Below are 18,861 nucleotides of genomic sequence, written 5' to 3' on the forward strand. Positions count from 1 at the left end.
TTTGTAACTGTGCGTAGTTTCTATAGTTAAGGATACAAATGCATGGAGTGTCGTCGCATAATCCTTTGTGATTACGTCTGCTTTCTAATGTCGCGTCAATTTAGTTTTAGGCGAAGGCATCACAGTTTCCACGCGTTTTCGAGCTTGGTGTCATAGTAGCTAATAGTGAAAGTAGCAAGTTCTATTCCGTCATTGAAATTACTTCTGATTGCAAGATATCCTGAAATCTCGCACAATTTGATTGTAAACAAATGAATGTCTTTATGGCTTGTGTATACGTTGGGAATAGGTATCGCTTAATTTGATGTCTTTCTTGCTGTGCAATGGGACCCAGTGACCGCGAATGTTATCTTCCCTCGCATCCCGTAGCCATACTATTTCGCCTTTCTTATGACCGCATATTTAAGCAAGAGACTCCCATTTTTCTTTATGACTTGAAAGTAAGATCTCATTTTGGTGTTGTGGAATTCTGAAAATATGGTGACCATGCTCACGATTGTTATCCTAGCAAAATATCGCCCTCTACGGTGAGAATTAATTTTACCACAGAAAGGCAGTCCCGCACAAATAAATGTACCCAAATGTATCTTGCCTTTCTCCACGTAATCCTGTTCATTCTTTAAGCATGGCGATATTGTGCATCTAAAAGTTTGAACAATATGTTTATTTTTATCTTCCTCAATTGTTTTACGTGACTGCCGCACAGTTTGACATAGTGTGACAATATGCTGAGATTTAATTTTACAAATTATGTTTATAGGCCTACTTGCGACTATAATAGTTATCCGTTTGAATGTGGGAATCTGATTCGATCAGACTTGCGCGCATTGTGGTAATCATTTATTGCTGTCATTCAGTTTGAATGTCATTATAATTTCGTTTTTTGAAGTCGATAGAGTAAACTTACCTGGCAAGGTACCCACCTGAACTCCAGTTCGTGACCCGTAACCAACACTCTACGACATCATTTGTTTTTTAAGAAATCGGGATTTGTAACTCGATAGTGGTGTCTCATCTACGCCGTCTGGGTTTTTAGGGCATTCTTGCTTCCCATTTCAATCACTTTTGATGGGAATGGGTTCTCCTAGATAGTATGTGCTCTCCAGCCAATGGTCGATCCAATTACCCCGGGACCGGAATGAAATTAAATTTGTACTTGCAGATGAACACACTGGCACTCGTTTGTCCTCACAAAACGGATACTCGAAGGCAGGTCGTAGCTTCTCCTGCCTAATAGTCTGAGAGAGAATTTCCCTTCATTTCCCCTCATTGTTCTCCTATTCCTACGATTGATTTGCAACTAGTACACTACGTAAGTCCAATACCATGTATCCATTTAAAGCAAAGTTTGCTATTAAAACCTGATCACAAAATGATGAGCATTGAAGACCTCAGATTTAATGAATATTCTGCCGACCTATAAGGTTATATCATCACCCAGAGACGTTCTCACCAAGCTAGCCACATATTGTGATTGACCAATATCAATCGAAAGACCATCGTCCGGTCCAAACGGCTTGCTTATGTCGGCGTAGTTGTCTTTTGAGGGCGGTCCTTACCCGAAAACAAAACACGCTTGGTTGGTGTAGTTGCCGACAGACTTGTTCAGTCTATTGAGAAGGTACATGATATGTGTAAAAAATCCATATTTTCAAAGTCTCAAAGCTCTGTGACGGAGACCTTAAAATTTAGGCGATCCATCATTTTAAAGATATTCCTAGTTCATATATTCATTGTAATTAACACTGCCAATGCATGTTGCTTTTCCTACGGACATGTGTGAGCAGATTGATGGATGTGTGCCCTCGCCTTGCTCTATCACACGACACGTAGAATAGATGCAGCGACAACTCTGAGTATTTTGAGTCTGACTTGAATATACTAGTGTTTTTTCAAAGGTAAACTTATTTACGAATAAAACTTCGATAGCAGATATATCCACAATCAACATGAAACGTCACTTGCGTGTGATAACTATATTGTACATAACAAAGGCAACTGTCACTAGGGCGCCGCCACCGTCGAAATTATAAAATGTAAGACTTTGTTTTTATCGGCTTTGGCTGCGTTCTCACCTTTCCCAGGTCCGGAGTTTGTTGAATTAGTGCGACGCACGCTGCCTCGGTGTTTCATAAATCACCATGAAATGACAACCAGACTTGTACTACAAGTGAACCACCTCATCATCTTATGTTTAATGTTACTTCACGATAAATATGCCAGGTACAGGATTCTGTCACGACATACGTCATTGATATAATCATCGAATCGCCTGAAATAATAATAGCCTGAAAATACCCGACGGTCCTACTGAATTAAGTGAGATACCCAGACGAAACCGTGGATGCGAAGTGTCACATGAAAATAAAGTACCATCGATATATACAGGTATATATTTTGAGTGGACATGACGGATTAAATATGATTTAGTAATTTGGCATCCAATGGTTTGAATATCGGGTCACAGGAGCTGGTGTTGAATTGAACGTTTTACCTAAACGTTTTTGTTTTACTTTAATTGTACGGTTGTAACCTGGACCTATTGTCAAAATTTCATTAATTTCTGCGATATAACAAAGAAATAGTTGTTTCCTCGTGTTGTTCATAAAAAACTGAACATCTTACCGTTTGTATCTTCATGATTCTTGAAGAGGTAAAAGAATGAAATTCAAACAGCCACTTTGAATAAAGTAGTTGTAAAATACCTGTTGTCATCGCTTTTTCTATCAGCTTATCATCATAACATTGATTTAAGCCTGAAAAATTCTGAAGGTAGCCATAACCGATATATAAATGATTATTATTCCGAAAGCTTCGGTTTAGTTCTGACCCAGTGAGACGAGGATTTGTGACAATTATACTTTATACAGTATACTTGTGAAACAGTCTGTCTCGTCATTGTGTGTCGTGCCCAGGCACGTCTGTTTGTCTCCGTGATAGATGTTGTTATGAAACTCAACACTGTGAAACTATCTCACCATCTCAAACCCCTACTTCTACTTGTTTGCTGGCAAACAGCTCCCTTTGTTTAACGGCAAGCAAGTCGGAGGTTTCCTGGGAGTCGGGCACGAAACAGCCGCATTCCGATGGAGACGCCGTAATCGTCAGGTAACTTTACCATGGGCCTTGCAGACTCGTTCTGTAAATAAGGGAAATAGTGGGGATAGCTGGACGAAGCGTGTGTTGACATATCTCTTGGATAAAAACACATCAACAGCTGCCTGTTTATCATCTCACACGCCGTGAATATCTTTTGTTGCTTGTTTTCAGCTCAAGAGCACATAAGAAGTCAGTTACACGATAAGGCTGCCGCTCAACGTCTTGGTTCATTTACCGGCTCCAAGTTACACGACCTTTGAGACGAGAATATCTTCATTATTTCCCTTCCTTTGCGACACGGTTGGAAGGCTATCGACATCGCGCACTAGGCGCATGTAAATTCTTCCACAAAACCGTACAAACAAAACATCTTTTCTGTCTTTTGGTTTACGTGGTTTGAATTCACATTCATGGCCAATGCTATTCTGATACAGACCTTGTGGTCAGGTATTGAGCGTTTGTATATGTATGGATGGATGAAGCAAGATTGTATGCAACCCGTGCAGATGTGCCAATATAACGTGAAATCCATCGCTTGTCATTAGGGACTGATCAGTTTCTTCGGTCTGGGGCGAGGGGCGGTGGATTATTTTTTGCCGTCGTCGAAAGTGGCTGACCCCCCATTCCAAATTTCGAAAACAGGGTGACCCCCTGCGTGCAACAAAGGTAAAACTATATATATATATATATATATATATATATATATATATATATATATATATATATATATATATATATATATATATATATATATATATATATACCATATATATATATATATATATATATATATATATATATATATATATATATATATACCATATATATATATTAAAGTTATGCGCACCGTAAAATGCAACTGAATTATGAAATTTGTGGCTAGCACGATGCATTTTAGGCAAGTATGAGCCCGTGTCGAAATTCAAAAAAAAAAAATTCCCCTCCCCCAATTGGGCTTTTCAAAATCATGGTGACCCTATCACTAAAGTAAAAAACAGGGTGACTCCCATGAATCCACCGCCCCCCCCTCCCCCAGTCCGAAGAAACTGACCAGTCCCTTAAAGGTATAATGCGCCTCCCAGGACAAATATTTGGAATCTCATAGTTTTTACAGTTCTTTTCTTATCTTCCAAATTGGGGGGCTCATTTTGAAGCTCTTGGACAATTTTCACCGACTTAGTTTTTCGAAATTGGAAGTTTTATTTTTCCCGTAGATAGCGGCCATTTTGAATTTCTAATACCGGTAACTGTTCGGTAATTCGTTTCTCTAGTACGAAACTTTACACGATGACACTTGATTTTGTAAGAGAATGTATGTATGTATGTATGTATGTATGTATGTATGTATGTATGTATGTATGTATGTATGTATGTATGTATGTATGTATGTATGTATGTATGTATGTATGTATGTATGTATGTATGTATGTATGTATGTATGTATGTATGTATGTATGTATGTATGGTTGTGTGGTTGTATGTACGTATCTATGTATCTATGTATCTATGTATGAATGTATCTATGTATGTATGTCTATCTATGTATCTATGTATCTATGTATGTATCTATGTATATGCATGTGTGTGTCCATAATATTTTCTTATCCAATTATCTATCTACCCATCTATCCCGCCATGAATTTATTGAACAAATATATGTTTTGCTCGATCAGCCATTTTGCCTGCCATTCTCTCTGTCTGTTTGTCTGCCATTGTTTTTGTTTCCACCTCCATGGTTTGATGCAAGTCCTGTCATCCATTTCGTCGGGGTGAGCGAATTATCACAATTGTCAGTAACACCGTAATACGATAATATTTTCCGGTAATAGAAATATATACTAGTTATTGAAAATAAAATCTCTTAGAAATAAAAGTGCGACGCAAAACGGTGAGACAGAGATCTTGCCTTCACTGACCTGAATACAAAATAACACGCCTGTTCGTTTCTTACCCACCTCCATTAACTAAACGCTGTTTAAACAATTGACAAATAAAGTTGTTTGCTTTATTTGCAGGCGATGTTAACCACACATGCTGCGTCACTTGGGCAACAATACCATCCTTTTTGAAGTCAATTAGAATTCAAAGTGAGCCATTAAGTGTTGACATTGACTACCTCCTTTATTTTTGGAAACTGACGAATTCTCGTCGTCTCGACTGTCTCCTTGACCTGGCATCGTTGACTAATGGGGTATTCGTCATCGATGCTTATGAGGTAAGATCGTGTTTTTCGGTTTTTTTCTAGCAGAATAAGTCTGATTGCGGCCGCAAGAGAGAGAGAGAGAGAGAGAGAGAGAGAGAGAGAGAGAGAGAGAGAGAGAGAGAGAGAGAGAGAGAGAGAGAGAGAGAGAGAGAGAGAGAGAGAGAGTATGTATGTATTCATAAGAGAAGTAGGATTAAGAACAACAGTTTATTTAGTACGCAAACACGGAGCAAATAATATTGTGACGACTCGCTGCGGTCGTCCTGCAATCCGGGTCTGAAATAATCCTTGAAAGTCAACCGTGATTTTGAACGTGGGTTCAATGCCGATAAATTATTTTTTCTCATTCCTTGTCTCTCCTCATCCTTGAAGATACAATCAGTCAGTGCAATGGAAATTGTACTGATTGTATCTTGCATGTACCTAGCTAGGGTAAACGAGAAAACGGAGACAATTCTCAACCAGGATGGTTGTTTCTGCTTTTCCACCGAAATATTCATACCTGGAAGATAAATTGTTACAGGCCCGTACAGTAACGCGCGCGCGCTCGCGCGCGCGCGCACACACACACACACACACACAAAGACACATGGGTATAGAACATAAAGACAGTCATGTAGTAGGAATACACAGGCAGACACAGACAGACACATACATACATACATACATACATACATACATACATACATACATACATGTTACATACATACATACATATATATATATATATATATATATATATATATATATATATATATATATATATATATATGCATACCCATACGCGCGTGTAGCATACACATATTGACATAAGTTTGCATCATATTTAGATATTTGTAGAGGGGCCGTCTATCCGAATAGACAGGGTACATCGCCGCGATTTACACGGAAACGGAGAAAATTCCCAACCACGATGGTTGTTTCTGCTTTTCCGCCGAAATATTTATATCTGGAGATATAAGCTTACCCTTATTTAAGTAACGCTAACGGTGAAGCTTTGACATCATCTTTTGTCATTCGAGAGAATTCGACAGCATAAAGTTTAAACAATGCATGAATGGGATTCTGTACGAAATTAGCGAGGTTCGGGTTTCTGTGATATGCAAGTCTTTCTCAAATGGCGGCTTATATTACCAATCTATGTTTAAACAGAAAAGTTAACAAAACAAAAAAATTACTGATCAAGAGTAGTGACCTGGGGGTCAGTAAGGCACATTGTCCTTCGCAAGACATTATAGGTAGTGTCACACTGATTTCGAGTCGCCGGGAGCGTGTACACAGATTGAAGGGCAACGTGAACACCAAGGTGTAAATACGCGTTCAGCATATCATTGTAACAAAAGGCCTTGGTTGGCTGAGTAATCCTAGACGTGTGGTAACAATGGCTCTGTTTGTGCCGAAATTTATCTGAAATATTCTTTTCGCGCATAGTGTAAACTCAAAAGAGTCGGAGACAAGTCAGCATGTAGGTACGGTTTTATTACCAAGACGGCAACGTTATTTTCTATATAAGCCATTTTATTTTACATCTTTATTTCACCTACGCGTAGCTGTGACTAAATTATGAATAAGTTATATGTGCAGACATGGTCTACCCATGTAAATGCGGGTATTTATAACAGACTGATGCTCGGTCCGGGCGACCATCACAATGGTCGGGGTGAATTCTTGTTCATCGTCACCGAAAAGCCGGGTAAGAGAAGAAAGCGAGTTTTCATACATTATTGAGGGCAGGGGTGGGTTCAGAGGACTCGCACGTTGCAATTTGTAATGATATCATATGTGTTTTTCTGGGTGCCCCATATTGTCATCAAATAGTCTTTAAAAATAGATAAAAGACCCTGCCAGTGTGCACGCCTTGTTTACGTTTCATTACATTTGAATAAGGAACAAGGTTATAGGTCATAAAGATGAAACTGCTTGAAATGAGACAGCATTCCAAATAACCTCGACAAACACAATCGCCAACACTTCTCAAAGAATTCTTTGAATTTTGCAGGAAGTCCTTGATAAAATCTTAAGAAAGCATCTTAAATTTACATATATAAAATGTACACACACACACACATAGATAGATACATAGATAGATACATAGATACATAGATACATACATATATATATATATATATATATATATATATATATATATGTTTATGTGTGTGTGTGTGTGTGTGTGTGTCCTTGTTGTTAGTTGTCTGAATGTTAAGCCTAAATAGTGATTTATACAGCATCTTTCATAGAATCTTTGATTTTGCACTGAATATATGTTTTGTTGAAATTTCACGTCATTGGAAAATATAGCGATGTTGGACATGTAATTGTTTTGTGTTAAAAAGAGATCAAGAATATTGTAATCCAAGACTATTAATCCTTCAGTGCTATCGTCGAGACAAAATATGTCCCAATATTGACTTTCTGTTGATGACGTATCACCCGTATTTCACTTCGATGCGCGTCCTGCATTTTTGAAGTTTTTGGTGCACGTGGGAAAACAAGCCTCAATACTATAAACTTAATATGAAATAGGAGGTACAAACATGAAAACAAGAAAACGCCACCAGCGTTTCAGTAATGAGTAGGTATTGGTAGTAAGCAGCGATTGTCATGTACGCTTTTCGTTTTCTTGCCAGAGCTGTAACTGTACACTGAAACTGTACACTGTAATTGTCAGCCGCTTGCCGTATAGTCGTCACTTATTCATATCATTCGTGTTGATAATCTTCTCTTTCTTTGACACAGAGATTTAAGAATAAGTGAACGACCTCTAAATGTTTTAAATTTTTGTAAGATAATACGATAATATACGACGACAACAAAATATGATATAGTGCGTGTTATTTTCTGGTTTACCTTCAACTGATAAAACGTTTTGCAATTGTATCATGGAACTGTGGTCCAGGTTTATTTCAAAACGAGCGGTTTACAGTTTTCTTCAAATCATTAAGTGTGAAAAAAGGTCTAAGGCATTTATTCACGCATTCCTCAATTGAAAAGTAAATTTACTGTATCTAATTTCTCAGAAAAAAATTCAGCTCGATAATCAATCCATCCATCTGTCCATGCATGCTCGCTCGCATCTTAGTCTATGCTCGCACACATGCATACATACATACATACATACATACATACATACATACATACATACATACATACATACACACATACATACATACATACATACGCACACACACATACACACACATACATACACACACACATACATACATACATACATACATACATACATACATACATACATACATACATACATACATACATACATACATACATACATACATACATACATACATACATACATACATACATATCGATACTGCGTATTTGTCTATTGTTTAATATACTTTTCTAGGTAACGAGAGAGTGTATTAAATCTCGTTAACATACATTTCGCTATAACCTAACCCTTCTGTATAAACGGTTGCAACCACTGATCCTCCATGCTGCGTTTGAACTCTGTGTGAACTTTCGACATATGGCACATTTAACTGCAGCTTTAATCGGCGTTGTATTTCCCACTTTGACCTCAGAGTTGCATTACACTCATGCCAGAGTATGTAAATAAGATAATTGTATACGTGCAGCGTTGTTTGGTCACGTGATATGGTTCCATCCTATTTCCCCATCTTTACGTAGTTGTGTTAGGCTAAACTATCGCATGTGTATCGTTCGTTGATGGGAGGCGTGGTCTGCCCAATGACTCATTGCCTGCTGTGATTTACAGGATCTGAAAACGTCAGCTCTTTTTTTTTTCTATCCTCCATACTTTTTTTCCTCAACACCTGGTTCTCCTGCTCCCGCCAGACCAGTGTTTAAACAGAGCGGCGCGGTTCAACGCTTGGACGGTCGAAGTGAACGGTTTAACGAAGGCTTGCGTTCAAGTAACAGCCTGACCACTGGAGTCAACGACCGCTGCCTCAAGGTCCATCCGTAAGGTAGGCTGAGCAGTCTAACACATCCAGCGACAAACCCTCGAAAGCGGATGGCTCACCATATCAGATTACTGCTTAAATCTATACAATAGGTTGCTAATTTAGAGATATACCGTTGGTGGTTTGGCTGATTGCACACCTGACAACAAAGTTATCCCTGAGAAAGATAATGGAGGGATGTTAATAGCGGACATACAGCAGTCGCGATTAAGGCCATGCGCCCATTGAAGCGTTAAGTTTAGTGCCAAATTTGCCGTTGAAACTTGGTGACAGGCGCGAGATTTACGATCGAGGGAGAGAGAACGTGGTATTGTGTGCTCCAGGCAAGGGGCGATGCAGGCTTGGGTGTGACGGTGATCTTTTACGGTGGCTAAAGGTCTCGGAGTCAAATATCACCAAAGCTCACCTTAGATAGGGACTGTGATACCGTAGAATACTACAACCCGCAAAACTTCCATCAACCTCAAATGTGAGGACACCTTTTGATACCATCGCCTGCGGTAACCGATTTGTCCTTTATTCTTTTGCTAGATCTTTCGGGTTAAAGGGAAACCTTTCGCGGAGATAAACCCCACTTTCAAAGGCATTCATTGCGATTTCTATGGTTCATTGTTATGCAGGTGAACTGTGCGCACACTGGCTAGTCTGTTCCCAGTATACCTTATATAGACTTACACATCTCAGCCGCCATTTTGCCGCAAGTCCGGCTCAGACAGGTAGGGCTCGCTTCCGACCGGCCAGCCGTCAACCGAAAGTAGACGTAAAGTGTCCCATTGCAAGGGTGTTCTAGCATAAAAGGAAACGGCCACGCCAGCAACTAAACTCCACAGAAGGTAAGTCCGTTGGGTGTCATTCATCATGTCTGGGTTTTGAAACCGGGAGATTACCCAACAATGAGGGGATGTTTATTCATTTTGAGAGTGCTGTTTTTTTCAAGGTCCTATTTGCCTATGCCTGTCGCTTGTTCAGTTTTTTCATTCAGTCAGATTGTCAAAGAAAGTCTTGAAGACACAGAACTAGTTTCTTTTCCGCTGATTCTGTCTCCTTCACCTTTACGTGGTTCCATTTCATAATGTAAAGGTTGTATTATCTGTATTCATCGGTGCGCAGGACCTGCTGTTCAAAGTTTCTTGACAGCATATAGATGATTTATTTTTACTGTCAAGAGGGTTCAGCGATAATAAATGACGCCACTTGTGGTAACAGTTGTACAACGGCAAGGGTCATTTCTGACAGTTTTAAAGTTCGGAAAATTCGGCGGTTGCCATGACTGAACGCCGAACCAGACAGAACCGGCGGACCCAATACTTGATCTCTCGAGGCAGTTACCTGACTGCTGCGCGCAAGACCACCTTTGAAGCCTGAGTCAGTTATTCAAGCGCCTGGCGAGTTCGGCACTTCTCCACAAACTAGCTAAAATAGCCGCATTTTTCGAAAAATATGATCTCTAAGGGTGCGCCATTTACATGAGGAACTTAACCCTACCCCGGCAAGACAGTGCTACTCGTGGGAAAATAGAGTGTTGTTTGGACTTGGTGTTTTCCAAACCTGGGAACAACCGTAATTATAGACGTCTGAATGCCTACAGAGCGACTCTAAAACGCCTCTGATTGTACGTGAATAGCATAGCAAGACACCATCTCCTTTGTCCTGAACATAATAAAAGTTATCCTTCATACCGACGGTGCAGTGATCAATTCGTCCAGTCAAAGCCGTTTTGATAAGTTATTGGGATGGAGTCGACTTCAAAGGCCCAATAAATTTTTCCTATTGTTTAGCGCGAGCATCTTAAACAACCAAACAAGCTATGTGAGTGTATTGTACTGTCTGCTCCTCGTTATCCTTGATGCATTGTTCCGCAGGGGTCACGCAAGGTCATTGTATCTGGACGACATTACACCCTCTCAGCTAATTGCATTCTTGTTTTATTTGGTTCCATAAAAATTATTGATCCCACCTACGACTCGTGTTTTGACAAATCTGCAAATTTAAGCCTATTGCCGAAATGATGAGGACTCAATATATGTATTGCAGCGCCACTTTACATTTTTGCGTGCCTATACCCGTTCGGAATGCTCATTCCGTGCTCCTTTACCTAACCCGTCTATGTTTTGCACGATATTTTGACCATTTAAAACAATCAACGCATTCTTTGATTTCTCACTGAGTCGAATATTAAAACGAAGAGTGGGTGAAATCGGATGATGTTTATTACTCTTGATTCAAACAAAACACATACACAAGGTTATAGGATTCTATGCTATGCTGCAAAACAGGTAAAGCTGCATTGTACACCAACAATGACTTACCTGTTGGCAGCCAAACAGGAATTCAACGATGCATTACAAACAACCTTTGTCCTCTCGATGACTGTCAGTATAGACCTTTATATTTAGAACCTCTCTCTCTCTCTCTCTCTCTCTCTCTCTCTCTCTCTCTCTCTCTCCAAATTTGTATCGCTGGCTACAAACGTTGAGTGGTTGTGTTCAGTCTGAACAACGGTACGGTTGTTCGTTGTTAATATATATATATATATATATATATATATATATATATATATATATATATATATATATATATATATATATATACAGATATCCTCTCGTGGGAAATCTGTAATATATATATATATATATATATATATATATATATATATATACTTTATTACTTTCATGTACTTTTTAGAGCTCTCTACTTTCTACGAGTGTATCTGTCTTACAATTGAATTCATTCATTTCCCAGTCATTTGTAGGGCGATACCGACTGCAGTGTTGAGATGGACGTCGAGCCAAACGGGACAGAAGCAGCAATTCAAGATGCTACGCCGGCCACACAATCTGAAATAAGCGCCGAAGTCAGCGATCTCAAACCGGCATCGTGTAAAGACTCGTCCGGAGGAGAGGTGCAGGACGCTGCCGATCAGAACGGAGACTCCGCTGAAAATGGGCCAGCTGAGGGACTTGGCGCAGACACTGCAGGGCATTCTGCAAACGGTGCTGCAGAAAATGGATCTGAGTCAGTGGTGGATAGTAGCGAAGAGCAAGCCCTAGCACCATCTTCGGACGGTGGTGAAGTTGAAGAAACACAAAAGTCTGAAGAACAGCCGTCACAGGCTGGGGAAGTTGAACAGAGCGACGAACAGCCAGCCCCGGCACTACCATCTGATGGGATCGAGGTCCCAGAGACATCAGTGTCAGAAGAACAACCATCATCAAATACAGGGGCAGTAGAGGAGAACCACGAAGAACCAGCCCCGGCACCGTCATCAGAGGGGATCGAAGTTCAGGAGCCCCCAAAGTCACCACAGGAGGAGGCGGCGGCTGACAAGCCGACTCCCGCAAACGACGCATCTGCTAAAGAAGAAAGTAAACCCCAGACACCCGCTACTCCTGCAGATAAAGTCAAAGTAGCTCCATCGAAAGAGACAACAAAACCTACGACAGATCAAAAGGCAAAGAAACCAGCCAAACCAAAAGATCCTAAAAAGGCTGCCGATGGAGGTGAAAAGAAATCAGCCCCAAAGAAAGCAGTGTCATCGAGACTTTTTGCTCCGACAGCAAGTTCACTTAGAAAGCATCAGGACAAGATAGAATTTGAGAGTCAAGCAAAATCACCAAGGACAATAGACAAGGACAAATACTCATCTAAAGGTACAAGACCATCCAGTGCATCACCTAATAAAACGCACAAGTCCACTACTCCAAGATCAAGGCCGGTCAGTGCGCCACCTGCTAACAAGAAGACCCCATCTTCACCAAGAAAAGAGACTGCAGCGGATAAGAAAAAGCCATCGGGTTATGGGGGCTGGGGACCACCGCCAGCAAGAAAAGCTGCACCTCAAAAGACGAGACCAGCTGTCCCATCGTCAGCAACACCGAGAGATACTAAACCAGCAAAATCAGGTTATGGAAGTTTCGGCCCACCACCCCCAAGAAAGACCTCTCCTGCGAAACCGAGAACATCAGCCACAGCAGCAAAGACCCCCAGTGAGACCAAGGCTAGGAGACCAGCAAGTGCGCCCATCTCCTCTCGTACTGATTCATCCACAAAACCAAAGACAACGACCGCCAAACGACCAGCATCAACGACAAAACCGTCGTCCCCGACAAGACCAGCATCAGCAGCCACTAGGAGACCAGTAACCGCATCGACTTCATCCCCAACGAGGCCAGCATCAGCAACCACGAGGAAACCAGCAACCACATCGACGTCATCTCCCTCAAAAGCGGGCTCATCGACCACGACATCGAGGACAGTGTTAACTAAAACAACTCGAGTAATAAGAGACGGTGTCCCAGTCTCCTCATCCACAACTACTACAGTTCAGAAAGGAAGTCCCAGACCCCAGTCCAAAACAACAACACAGACAAGACAGACTTCCGGCACGACGAGACCAGGAAGTGGAACAACAACAACAAAACGAACCGTAACAACAGTTCAAAAGTCCTCCGGATCACCTACTCACACCACAACGGTCAGGACAACCAAACATTCATCGCCATCGCAAAAATCAACAAGCAGCCCTCCTGGCCATCGTCCAGACACTCTAAACCTAACACCAACAGAACCGACCAAGTCATCGCCCCTAAACTCACCAACACACACGGCAGCCGCCGTGCGAAATATCATAGAACACCACGAGCCTGGTCGCACTGATAAAGTCCTGCACCGATTGAACGACTTCCGAGCAAATAAGCAATTTACAGACCTGATACTCCGTGTCAAGGATAAGGAGATCCACTGTCACAGGATGGTGATGGCAGCCTGCAGCAGCTACTTCAGAGAGACACTGGCAAACACCTTTTCAGCAAAGACAGATATCATCGACATACGGGGAGTGCAGGGAAGTATTCTTGAAGTGATCGTCGACTATGCTTACTCGGCTACCATTTCTGTTCCCAAGAGAACAGTGTCGTCAATCCTGGAGGCAGCTGAACTGTTCAACTTTGAATCGCTTAGCCACGCTTGTCAATCCTTCGTCACCGACGGGGATGCTGGGATGAGGGGCACAGACGAACAGAAAGCTGATGAAAAAGAAGACACTCCACCAGCCGAAACTGTCGCCAGTGAAGACGCTACCGGTCAAGAAACAGAAACAAAGGACGAACAGGCAGAAGGTCCTCAAGACCAACCAGAAGATGCCGAAGATGCAAAGCAACAGCCAACACCTGCCAAACGCCTATCGACTGACAACTTCAACTTCCATGATCCCCACCACAGTGGCAAAGTAGTTCATGCCTTGAATGACTTCAGGCCGTCGAGTTCGTTTGTGGACGTGGTCCTGAAGTCGGCGCATGAAGTTTTACCGTGCCACCGAGCACTCCTGGCCGCCTGCAGCGAACACTTCTTCTCGTGGTTCACTCAGAAAACCAAAACCGACCAAGTTCCCATTCCTGAAATCAAACCCGACATTTTGAGAAAACTCGTCGACTTCATGTACACGTCGAAGTTCACTGTCACCGAGAAAGAGCTCTTCAAGCTGTTCGATGGCGCAAGGAAGATGCAGGTGAGCGGTGCCGCACATGCCTGTCTCTCAGTCATGTCGAAGCATTTGAGCGCCCTGACGTGTCTGAGAATCCTGAAGGCCGCAGAATCCGCTGGCCAGACAGAGCTCGCCGCTAGGGCAAAGGCCTTCGCCCTGGAGAATTTCATCGCAGCATGTCAGTACGACTACTTCCCTCACATCAGCAAAGACCGCCTCATCGAGCTCACGTCCTCGGATGACCTCTGCGTCCCCAAGGAAGAGATGGTGTACGAGGCGATCATGAGCTGGGTGCGCTACGACGCTGACAACCGTAAGGCCGCTCTGCAGGATGTCCTTGCAACGGTTAGGTTCAGTCAAATCGGCGAATCCTTCATCAATGATAACGTCCTCGCTAGTGACACCATTCAAGAGAGCGACGGCCTGAAAGAGAAGATACAAGAGTGGGCGGCTGCGGAGAGCAGTCCTAGAAAGAACAAAGGCGCCGCTGCCGAGCAGGAGTGATCAAAATAGTAATCCTGCTTAAGATGCATCAGTGATAGTGTGAACTAGAAAATTCTGTGTGAAATATTACTGGTTGTGAACAATGCATTTTTATTGACGACTGCAAAATGACGCCAGATGTCAGTATATTGTTCTCGATCATTTTAATAGCCCGAAAAATGTTTTCTATTATTTGTTCTTCATCGCATACAATGCATATTAGATGAATATATATGGCGTGCTGTGCTCCACTTCCAAGGCAACATTATTCTTCATTTAAAAGCACGCATTCGTTTTGAAAATAATATGACAGAAAAGAAATTTATTAATTATCAATTGTGTTCGTAGTTTGAAATGCCTTTGAGAGTTGACGAGGAGCGTGAGTTAGTTAAAACTTTATATACACATTAAACGTCTGACCGTTTCAGAAAATTACTCTCTGGTAAAACAGTTTCCCGCCAAATCTATAATTCTTCGAAGCTTCAGTCACGAACTAATTTCCATAAGAGGTTACCATTGGCCTACTTAAAATATCAACGTTGCGTATAGATCTGATCTCGTAACATTCAAATGGACGAGAAGTATCGAGATTCGTCTTCCGTGCGCCTTGGTTTTCGGGGACCAATGCAATGCATGATCGGGTGATTCAGCTCGCTCCTCAGAGAATTCGAGCACCAGGTACCGCACGCAGACTCCAAATTGATGAAGCGTTGGTTTACATCGAATATACTGTTAGTGTGTTTTATCTTGGGGTCAATGTGTTTCATGAACAAGGGAGAGATTATATTTGTAAAACTGGGGACTTACATGTAGTTTGGCGATGCAATCATTTTGTTGAAACAAACACGCAGGGACAGATTTTTAGTTACGATAGAGCATACTATAATTCGTCGTGCACAAAGTTAATGGAATCGTGAAAAGCCACTGTATATATTACTGCGTCGGGTCGCTGATCAGCGTTGACATCATCGTCACCGATCTGGTTCCAGTCGGTTTACCGCAGTGCTATTATCACGCACCAAATGTTATTTTTATGTGAATAGGTTAACATCAGCTCACATAATGATAGCACGCTAATTTTAAACCACTGTTCACAAACGATGCCTCGACTGTTTTCAATTCGCCGTCGGTTGAAATGACATTCCTGCCTCGATCTCCCGAAGTCCGCCATGCGCTATTTTAATCAAATCCGTATCGAACACTTCGTTGTTTAATGTTTAAGATCCGTTTTTTTTTTTCTCGGCGGTGTTTCAGGACCAACACATTCGGAACTAGGGAGGGGTGAAATACACCATTAATAATCGTTTTGACATTTCCTGTCGAATATCTGATATCAGTACAGAATGTTGTGCATGGTACATGTGCTGACCGTTAGATCTATTATCACTTGACCAACTTGATTGGTGTAAACGTGAAGTAATTTTTTTAGTGTAAAATTTAATTAAGTACACGCCAAGGTATGCATTTACTGATATAGTTTGATATTATGTGGAACTCACAAGCCAGCTGTAAAGTACACGAGTGTAATTTACGACATATATTATCACACCCCCGCACAATATTATGTTAATCAATGCACTCGAGCATTGCTAGTTTCTCTGGCAACCAATAAGTACGCGAGCAAATGCCATCAAGATCCCATTTTAAAAAAAACACCGCCCTCTCGCCTTACGAATTGTAATTTTCATCATTCCAAACACGTTTATCTGGAATATTTTGGGTGTTTTAACAATGCGAAACACGTCACGTTGGGCGTAAGTGTAATATGTTGTTTTGAACAGAAAGGTATTGTGTTTGGCCGAAATCTACTACACAGCCCATCGCACGGTGACTGAACTCTCCAAGACAGCAGGTTCATTTGAAATGCTCACTAATCGAAAACAAACCAATGGCATACCATAGATTGTGTTTATGTGAGTCTAGGAGATTTTCATCAAACGGTTAGAATTCAGATAATTTTGGTAGATAATTATAAGTTACCATTTAGAGTTTTTGGAGTCTTTTAAAGTATAAAGAAAATGTTATTCTTTTCTGTACTTGGCGTCACTATAATTGTATATTTTCTGCTCTGTAAAAGAAATATTTTATGCTTGATAAAAGTGAAGAAGTCGACTTTCAGAAAACGTGATGCATTGTGGGTAGGTAGCCAGGGCTGAAAAAAGATGGCTGTCTCTATGTTTGTAGCCTATCCCCGTACACTGTGTTGATACGTACCGTCGCAGATGTTACTGACATAAATATCGAATTCTGGAAATACAGCGAGGGTTTGAACAACGCTTTTAGAAAATTCACAATGAGTCATCTCTGCTGTTGGCACGCCAAAACTGATAACAGTTACCTTTTGAATCAATGCATGGAAAAAAAAGAAAAAAAAACGACTTTTACTCTCATTGAATGCAAAATTGTTTTTTTTTTAAATCGATCGAAAATTTGCTACCAGAATATTTCTATACAAATGTTGATTGGTGTTGTCATGGGTCGACTTTTGCACTTAGACGTGTACTCTATAAGATTTCAAATTGTCGTTGATCAGAATAATTATTTTCCTGAGTGATTTCCATTAACTTTTGATCATATTTCAAAACTGCTTGACCCATCGACCTCATGTTCTTTTTTTGCCTTATCTTGAAGTCAATATGTTTTTTTCAAAATTCAAGTTACTGAAATATTTTCATGTAAGTCAGGAAAGTATTAATATGATAGGATATTTCATCTCCAGTCCGACTAGGATATCTGATATATCGGCAAATAATATTCAATTTGAGTGCCTCGCAAGTAACAACGGCCGCATCAAAATTCCATAGGTTGAAGATTGTCAATAGCTGATTTACATGTATAGCATTTACGCATGCGCTCAACAACTAACCTGTTTATCAGTTCTTAAAATCAGATTCGCCAATATATCATTAAAAGGAAGAATTCACGCCTGTTAATTTTTTGTGGTGTGTGTGAAATTCAGCCATCCAACTAATATTTTGACGAACGATACCATATGTAAGATTCCAGCAGTCTTGGTTGCAATGTAGTGTGATCGTTCAGGTCGCTTGTTATCGAGGCTAGGATAAACACGCATGTGTGAATTTCAGTTTAGAATACGATGACCATGCGTAGATGTGGTTTGCTATCGACGATTTCAACTGTACGACTCGTCACGAATTGAGTGACCTGTTCACGTGAGACCATGATATATGATTAGTGCCTGTGTATAAAAAAAGATTGGGTCGTTATCGAAGGTCGATTTCATTTCTATGTTATGATTACTTTGTAGAAATAAATCCGCTAAAACCAGATGACAGCATTCTTAAAAGCTCGCTTGCAAGTACGTGACAGAAAGTAACAAAGACGGGTAATTACTCCAATCCAGCCTTGGCCGTCCACTCTTTGTGTTTTCCAGCAGTGTAAAAGTTAACAAAAACATTGTAGAGATTTATAAAGAAATAAAGAGATCGTTATTTCTGCGATTCGTGTTTTTTTGTTCATATATCACATTTTATGGCATGGGAATGTAGCCTTACTCAATAGCGCAAATATGCGCCAATTGTCATAACTTCCGCCTCGAAAATGAAATACTGAAGTCATAATACCAGAGCGTACAGTCCGTGAACTTTGACCTCTGGGGACACGGCAATCTTCTACTTTTAAGT

General features: G+C 41.0%; 1 protein-coding gene across 4 annotated transcripts; it reads left to right on the forward strand.

Annotated features, from left to right (window-relative positions):
• Window positions 1-2,969: 2,969 nt before the first annotated feature.
• On the forward strand, window positions 2,970-18,678 carry LOC139151556 (proteoglycan 4-like). 4 transcript variants are annotated; one of them, XM_070724448.1, is made up of 5 exons: window positions 2,970-3,108; window positions 5,115-5,314; window positions 9,125-9,255; window positions 9,873-10,085; window positions 11,995-18,678. In XM_070724448.1, the coding sequence occupies exon 5, from the start codon at window positions 12,029-12,031 to the stop codon at window positions 15,236-15,238; it is 3,210 nt and encodes a 1,069-aa protein (XP_070580549.1). In that variant the 5' UTR covers window positions 2,970-3,108; window positions 5,115-5,314; window positions 9,125-9,255; window positions 9,873-10,085; window positions 11,995-12,028; the 3' UTR covers window positions 15,239-18,678. The 4 variants fall into 4 exon arrangements, with proteins under 4 accessions (XP_070580549.1, XP_070580550.1, XP_070580548.1 ...); XM_070724449.1 differs by lacking the exons at window positions 2,970-3,108; window positions 5,115-5,314 and having other exon boundaries at window positions 8,937-9,255; window positions 12,005-18,678; XM_070724447.1 differs by lacking the exons at window positions 2,970-3,108; window positions 5,115-5,314 and having other exon boundaries at window positions 8,942-9,255.
• Window positions 18,679-18,861: the final 183 nt, after the last annotated feature.

The sequence above is a fragment of the Ptychodera flava genome, chromosome 15, assembly GCF_041260155.1.
Source record: "Ptychodera flava strain L36383 chromosome 15, AS_Pfla_20210202, whole genome shotgun sequence".
Classification (NCBI taxonomy): domain Eukaryota; kingdom Metazoa; phylum Hemichordata; class Enteropneusta; family Ptychoderidae; genus Ptychodera; species Ptychodera flava.

What these genes read in the sequence shown, in the direction of transcription:
- LOC139151556 (XM_070724448.1), top strand. Translation starts at nt 12,029, where the DNA reads ATGGACGTCGAGCCAAACGGGACAGAAGCAGCAATTCAAGATGCTACG.